Here is an 8,162-nt window from a genome sequence, read left to right as displayed (position 1 = left end):
CACTCAACCAGTGTGCCTGGCACCTACTACCATACCGTGTTCAACGGCATTTACAATTTGTCTTCCCCATTCACTCTCAATGGCATAGATACACAATCTTTGTCTCAAGGTTTACAAATCCTTCTTTAACCGGTCTTATCCCCTTAATATTCAACGATTGGAGTGGATTTAACAGGTGACATTAGTAAGGGATCATAGACTGACCAGGTGAAGGCTATGTCATTGAAAGAGCTGGTGTTCTTAATGTTTTGTACACTGGGTATTCACTGTCTCTTAACTTAGTGGTTGAAATTTAGAGTAAACGGAGCACATTAACCTGCTAAATGAAATGGGATTTATTTTGGTTTCATATACTATAGCTGTGGCTGGATTAATGAAATTAGCATTTTTATTGATCAAATAAAAATGTATATCTAAGCCTCCTTGTGTTACTTTGTTTTCAGGGGAAAGTCAGGACCTAAAACATTGCGCAGCAGTTGGCAATAAATCAATTTCAGTGCAATACAAGTTGTAACAAAGGAACGATCTCGACATCAGAGCAGGCAAATTCAAGGAATGCAGTAACACAGAGTATCTGTTACCTGGAATTAAATAACCTTCAAATGTTTATTTAAAGAGCCGATCTGGGATTGGTACATCTAGTTTTAAATTGTGATTTTGGATTGCAGTATGGTTTTGTTTTAGGAGTTTATTCTAATGGCCAATAATAAAGACATTTCATATATTATCAGTGAGAGGTGACGTGTCAACAGAGTCACGTTCCCATAATGCATCCCGCGGATACAGTACACGTCATTACAGCGCACCGGTCTGAAAGGGTTTTTGAAGGAAGACGTGGCTGTAATTGGTGATATCTCGAAATAACTAGTTCCACAGTTCTTAGTCGTGTTAACACATTTTGATAAATCAACCACGATGACCAGAATAGCCGTGTTTCTTGCTCTTGTATGCCTGTGCACGGGTAAGTAATTTCAGAGAATTACTTAACGTCAAGGAAATGTAGCTCTTAGCTCGCTAGTTAGCATCAGTAGCTAACTGATGAGAATTTGCTAGCGAGTTAACTATATCTTTACAAGTAATGTGTTCATGTTTTGCAATGTGTTATACCATAAATCTATAATAAAGACGTTTTTGCTGTCTGTTGTTTAGGTGAGAGCTGTTCAGACCCTGTGATTACACCCTCTGCCTACACCACTTCTGATGCCGTCATCTCCTCCGAGTCCGTATTCATCGTGGAGCTCAGCCTGGCCTGTGCCAATGGAGCCCAGGTACTGTAGTTATTAAACTACATATAGTTTTATATCTGTGTGTTTTGAATGAATATATATATATATATATATATATATATAAATAAATGTTTGTCTTCAACAGAGTGTGGCTCTGTATGCTGATGTCAATGGAAGACAGTTCCCTGTGACTAGAGGCCAGGATGTTGGCAAGTACCAGGTAATACATGTCTCTGGTCATACACACACTGCTGTTTCCCAGACTAAAACAAATATGCTCAATGGAGAATCTCAGTTAAATGCTTTATAGGCCAGGACTAGGCTTAATCGGTGTCCAGGAAACCGCCCCTATTTGTCCAATACGCACTTATGAAGAGTAACTTATGTGTTTAGCTATATGACATATGTTTTCTGTTCCTCAGGTGTCCTGGAGCATGCCCCACAAACAGGCCAGCTCTGGTACATACCAGGTCAAGTTCTTTGATGAGGAGTCCTACAGCTCTCTACGCAAGGTAGGCCCTATAGTGTCTCGCTCTCTCACACACAAGTGCTGTCTGCATAAGGAAGGTGCATTCCAGGGATTCTGTTGGGAAACTTTTGGCGTTGTACAATGTGACCGGAAAGATTTTAATTTACCAGATGTTTGAGAAATTTCCATATACATTGGGTGCTGTCCACCTACAGTGTTTAAAATCACATTTAGATTATTGTAATTAATCTTAACAGAATAGATATTAGCCTGTAAAGTTAAAATATACCAACATGACAGGTTATATTGAAAAGCAAAACATTACCTGTTGTCTTCATCCCTGCTATAAATTATAAATTAATTAAAATACAACAAAACATTTAGCCTAGAAGAACACCTACGCAGTAATAAAACACAACTTCAAAATCCATTTGTATAATATAACAACCTGGAGGGGGGGGTCATGGCAAGAAGGGATCCAGCTTCTGTCAAGTGTCCCGAAGCCACCCCTGCTTTGTCTTGGCTGTGTGCTTAGGGTCGTTGTCCTTTTGGAAGGTGAACCTTTGCCCCAGTCTGAGGTCCTGAGCGCTCTGGAGCAGGTTTTCATCAAGGATCTCTCTCTACTTTGCTCTGTTAATCTTTCCCTCGGTCCTGACTAGTCTCCCAGTCCCTGCCGCTGAAAAACATCCCCACAGTATGATGCTGCCATCACAATGCTTCACCGTAGGGATGGTGCCATGTTTCCTCCAGACGTGACGCTTGGTATTCAGGCCAAAGTCTTCAATCTTGGTTTCATCAGACCAGAGAATCTTGTTTTGAGAGGGGTCTGTCGTGCCTTTTACTATGGAGTGGCTTCCTTCTGGCCACTCTACCATAAAGGCCTGATTGGTTGAGTGCTGCAGAGGTGGTTGTCCTTCCCATCTCCATAGAGGAACTCTGTCAGAGTGACCATTGGGTTCTTGGTCACCTCCCTGACAAATGCCCTTGTCTCCTGATTGCTCAGTTTGGCTGGGCCACAGCTCTAGGAAGAGTCTTGGTGGTTTCAAACTTCTTCCATTTAAGAATGATTGAGGCCACTGTGTTCTTGGGGACTTTCAATGCTGCAGACATTTTTGTTGTACCCTTCCGCAGATCTGTGCCTCGACACAGTCCTGTATCGGCGCTCTACGGACAATTCCTTCGACCTCATGGCTTGGTTTTTGCTTTGACATGCACTGTCAACTGTGGGACCCTATAGACAGGTGTGTGCCTTTCCAAATCATGTCCAATCAATTGAATTTACCACAGGTGGACTCCAATCCAGGAGTAGAAACATTTCAAGGATGATGCACCTGAGCTCAATTTCGAGTCAATTTCTAGCAAAGGGTCTGAATACTTATGTACATAAGGTTTTCCTGTTTTATAATAATATATTTGGAGGAACTTCTTTACCTGTTTGATTTGTCATGTAGATGTGTGTAGATTGCTATTTTAAATTAATTTCAGAATAAGGCTGTAATGTAACAATGTGGAAAAAGTCAAGGAGTCTGAATACTTTCCAAAAGCACTGTAAACAATATTTGGTAAGGCAGGTTAATTTAGAGCGAGCTTATTTTACAATGCTCCTGTGAACCAATGTGACTTGTGTGATATACACAGTTTATTGATAGTAACTCTTGTTTCCTACTATCGGCAGTTGGCTGCCTAGTGATTGCAACATTGTAACTCTGATGGGCATCATTGGAAATGTTTTGGTTCAAAGTGCTACTGGATAAGCTGAACTGAAATGCACCAATTCTGCATGATACACATTGCTCTACTCTATCAATCCATTCCTTATACAATACATATGTTGATCTTACCTATGGGGGTGGGGGTGTATGTTGATCTTACCTATGGGGGTGGGGGGGTGTATGTTGATCTTACCTATGGGGGGGGGTGTATGTTGATCTTACCTATGGGGGTGGGGGTGTATGTTGATCTTACCTATGGGGGGTGGCGTGTGTGTATGTTGATCTTACCTATGGGGGGGCGTGTATGTGTGTGTATGTTGATCTTACCTATGGGGGCGGGTGTTGATGTATGTTGATCTTACCTATGGGGGGTGTGTGTGTGTATGTTGATCTTACCTATGGGGGGGGGTGTATGTTGATCTTACCTATGGGGGGGGTGTATGTTGATCTTACCTATGGGGGGGTGTATGTTGATCTTACCTATGGGGGGGTGTATGTTGATCTTACCTATGGGGGGGGGTGTATGTTGATCTTACCTATGGGGGGGGGGGGCGTGTATGTTGATCTTACCTATGGGGGGGGTGTATGTTGATCTTACCTATGGGGGGGGGTGTATGTTGTATGTTGATCTTACCTATGGGGGGGTGTATGTTGATCTTACCTATGGGGGGTGTATGTTGATCTTACCTATGGGGGGGGGTGTGTGTATGTTGATCTTACCTATGGGGGGGGGGGTGTGTATGTTGATCTTACCTATGGGGGGGGGGGTGTATGTTGATCTTACCTATGGGGGGGGTGGGTGTGTATGTTGATCTTACCTATGGGGGGGGGGGGGTGTGTATGTTGATCTTACCTATGGGGGGGGGGGTGTATGTTGATCTTACCTATGGGGGGGGGTGTATGTTGATCTTACCTATGGGGGTGTATGTTGATCTTACCTATGGGGGTGTATGTTGATCTTACCTATGGGGGGTGTGTGTGTGTTGATCTTACCTATGGGGGGGGGTGTATGTTGATCTTACCTATGGGGGGTGGGTGTATGTTGATCTTACCTATGGGCGGGGGGTGTGTATGTTGATCTTACCTATGGGGGGGTGTGTATGTTGATCTTACCTATGGGGGGTGGGTGTATGTTGATCTTACCTATGGGCGGGGGTGGGGGTGTGTATGTTGATCTTACCTATGGGGGGTGTGTGTATGTTGATCTTACCTATGGGGGTGGTGTGTGTGTTGATCTTACCTATGGGGGGGTGTGTGTATGTTGATCTTACCTATGGGGGGGTGTGTATGTTGATCTTACCTATGGGGGGTGTGTGTATGTTGATCTTACCTATGGGGGGGGTGTGTATGTTGATCTTACCTATGGGGGGGGGTGTATGTTGATCTTACCTATGGGGGGGGTGTGTATGTTGATCTTACCTATGGGGGGGGTGTGTGTATGTTGATCTTACCTATGGGGGTGGGTGTATGTTGATCTTACCTATGGGGGGGGGTGTGTATGTTGATCGGGTGTGTGTATGTTGATCTTACCTATGGGGGGGTGTGTGTATGTTGATCTTACCTATGGGGGTGGGTGTGTATGTTGATCTTACCTATGGGCGGGGGTGTGTATGTTGATCTTACCTATGGGGGGTGTGTGTATGTTGATCTTACCTATGGGGGGGGTGTGTGTATGTTGATCTTACCTATGGGGGGGGGGGTGTATGTTGATCTTACCTATGGGGGGGGTGTGTATGTTGATCTTACACACCCCCCCCCCCATAGGTATGTTGATCTTACCTATGGGGGGGTGTGTATGTTGATCTTACCTATGGGGGGGGGTGTGTATGTTGATCTTACCTATGGGGGGGTGTATGTTGATCTTACCTATGGGGGGTGGGTGTGTATGTTGATCTTACCTATGGGGGGTGTGTATGTTGATCTTACCTATGGGGGGGGTGTGTATGTTGATCTTACCTATGGGGGGTGTGTATGTTGATCTTACCTATGGGGGGGGGGTGTATGTTGATCTTACCTATGGGGGGGATCTTACGTGTGTGTATGTTGATCTTACCTATGGGGGGGTGGTGTGTATGTTGATCTTACCTATGGGCGGGGGGGGGGGTGTGTGTTGATCTTACCTATGGGGGGGGGTGTGTGTGTGTGTGTGTGTGTATGTTGATCTTACCTGGGGGGGGGGCGTGTATGGCAGTGTACCTATGGGGATGTGAATAATACCCTGTTGGCGTGCACATGGGAAACGGGGATAATCAACACATTTGTCGCCAATTTTGCCCCTCCCTTTATTAGGATCTCAAGTCTTTGTTGTGTAAGTAAAGACAAACATACCCAATCTTATTTTCCAAGCAGCTTGAAGATTAATTAGCCTATGAATTATATTTGCCTTGGAAGTTGGAACATATCCACTGGTGTTTTACATAAATTAATTACAAGCATTTCACAGTGGATTTTTTTTTTTCTTCTTTCTTCTCACATGGACATTTTGGCCGGCAACACTTTATCAATGTTTTTCATAGTTTTTTTAATAGCCTGTAAATGACAGTGTTCAGCCTAACGGGAACCCTGGTGCATTCATGCTTGTCTGTCTTTGCCCCTGCCATTTGATTAAAGAAATACTGTAGCTTTTAGCCATATGCAAATGTTTATCTGTTTTTGTATTGTTTGTTTTATCCAGGCCCAGAGGAACAACGAGGATGTAGAATCCATCCAGCCCCTTTTCTCTGTTAATGTTGATCACAGGGTGAGTCTGTGAAGAGCATAACCAATGAATACCGATCACCACTTATGGATGTGTCTTCTACGCACAATACAATTTGAAAATTTGAAACTCCTAGTGTACTTCATTCTCATCTGAGATTCCTTCCTAACTGAGGCTTTGTCTTGTCTATTCTAGGGAGCGTGGAACGGCCCATGGGTGCCTACTGAGGTTATGGCTGCTCTCATTGGCATCCTGGTGTATTACCTGGCTTTTAGCGCTAAGAGCACCATCCAGGCATAAAGGACTACACGTCCCAAGGTTCTCTAAGAGCACCATCCAGGCAGAAAGGACTACACATCCCAAGGTTCTCTACAACTGGCTCTCTGAAAGATTTTTGAATGCTGGTGATTTTTCTAACAATCCAACCTGAGCATACCTTTGGCAGAACAACAATATGCCGCCATCCATTTTGAGATGCGGAACTAGAACAATTTGTTTTGTAATTATTTTATATTTTCAACGCAGGCTGATTATTTTCGATCAATTCCTAGAAGAAGCCATTGTTTTGTCAACCAAAAATAAATGACGTACACCTCAATGGAACCCAATGTACCCCACTGAGTGCAGAGTCATTTTTGTTCAAAAGCAAACCCAAGTTTTGAAAGTGAAAGGAATGTTTCTTTTGACCAATGCTGACTTCCTTCCACAGCCTCATGCTTATTGCTTATCTTCCAGTGGACTTAACCCCTGAAAGACAAGTATATCTCTATCAGTTCATGGTCTTTCTTGTAAAGGACTTATGTATTGTGTGATATCTGTACTGATATTAAACACTCTAAAAAATCTGGTTCTGTACAAGGGTCTGAGTAGAAGTGCTGATCTAGCATTCAGTCCCCTCGGTCTTATGATCTGAAAGGCAAAGCTGATCCTAGATCAGTAATTATACGATGAGACACTGAATACCAACCCTGGTGTGCAAGACTCTAAAGCCCATGTGAACTTTGTAGTGGCTGACTGATCTAAATGTAACTGTTGTTGCACTGGCTGGCTGCTGAGGCCAAATATTTCCGGATTGGTGATTATTTGTTGCTCGGTGGTCAAATTAATAAATAAATGGTTCGATTTTTATCCTAGTGTGTCTTACTCCCAGTGTGTGTGTGTGAGAGGCATGTTCTGCAGCACCCATAATGCAATACTGTCTTGCATTATGGGTGCTGCAGTACATCATGCTACAGTCTGTGATGTGACATCTGCTTCATACATTCATTACCATGGCTGGATTATAGACTGGGTATACAGGATCCCCCCCCCCTCTAATTTCGCTGGAATGTTTGTCACTTGGAATGAGACATTACAAAATATGTAAAATTAGGTAGTGAGCTTCAAAATGCCAACATTGTCTTAACAGTCAAGGGGTAGGAGGGTGGATTTGTGAAATTGGATGCCTGTTATACTGTATAGGTTTTCAGTTGAGACCTGTCATTTAGTGCAAGTGGGGCAGAGCCACCTATTTTGAGTCCCACATTTTTAGCAACAATATTTAGGGGCTTGCCTGTTATTTTGGATTTAATGTGTCTCATGTCAGTTTGCAAACGATGTAAAAATATATATTTATTTATTAATAGTTAATAAAGCCGCCGTTAATAAAGCCGCATACAAACATGGTCTTTTTTGTTTTCTGGTGGGGCGAGTCGGCAAAAAAATAGGAGCATTGCGCTGTGATTGGCTCAGTGTTCTGTCACTCATAGGGACACGACGTCATCGCCAAGTTTGTCATTAAGGGTTGACATCCAAATGTCAGCCCTTTGGGTCCTGCCATAGAGTTATATTACAAGTGCCCTTCCAATAAGGCTCAAGGTCATTGGCCACAGATAAAATGCAAACCGCTCAGCTCTGCCTCCAGGACCAGATTCATCCTAATAAATATCAGCCTGCTCTTGACTCACCATTATCTTTCCAATGTACTCACAACATCCTTTCTATGTGAACTGTGGAGATAAATTCTGAAAAAAGCACCAGCTTAAAACCAGTTTTTCCCTAATGTATATATCTTTATT

General features: G+C 43.2%; 1 protein-coding gene across 1 annotated transcript; it reads left to right on the top strand.

Annotated features, from left to right (window-relative positions):
• The first annotated feature begins 779 nt into the window (after positions 1–779).
• On the top strand, positions 780–7,238 carry LOC135503996 (translocon-associated protein subunit delta-like). The gene is made up of 6 exons (XM_064922226.1): positions 780–961; positions 1,150–1,268; positions 1,372–1,446; positions 1,649–1,738; positions 6,082–6,147; positions 6,301–7,238. Exons 1-6 carry the CDS (start codon positions 916–918, stop codon positions 6,403–6,405), a joined length of 501 nt encoding a protein of 166 aa, XP_064778298.1. The 5' UTR covers positions 780–915; the 3' UTR covers positions 6,406–7,238.
• Positions 7,239–8,162: the final 924 nt, after the last annotated feature.

The sequence above is a fragment of the Oncorhynchus masou genome, chromosome 18 (genome assembly GCF_036934945.1).
Source record: "Oncorhynchus masou masou isolate Uvic2021 chromosome 18, UVic_Omas_1.1, whole genome shotgun sequence".
NCBI classification, from domain to species: domain Eukaryota; kingdom Metazoa; phylum Chordata; class Actinopteri; order Salmoniformes; family Salmonidae; genus Oncorhynchus; species Oncorhynchus masou.
The sequence above is the reverse complement of the archived record's forward strand: the minus strand, read 5'-3'. Positions and strand labels throughout refer to the sequence as shown.

What these genes read in the sequence shown, in the direction of transcription:
- LOC135503996 (XM_064922226.1), top strand. Translation starts at nt 916, where the DNA reads ATGACCAGAATAGCCGTGTTTCTTGCTCTTGTATGCCTGTGCACGG. An exon ending in AGGATGTTGGCAAGTACCAG is followed by an intron (nt 1,447 to 1,648) that starts GTAATACATGTC and finishes TCTGTTCCTCAG; the next exon opens with GTGTCCTGGAGCATGCCCCA. An exon ending in CTGTTAATGTTGATCACAGG is followed by an intron (nt 6,148 to 6,300) that starts GTGAGTCTGTGA and finishes TGTCTATTCTAG; the next exon opens with GGAGCGTGGAACGGCCCATG.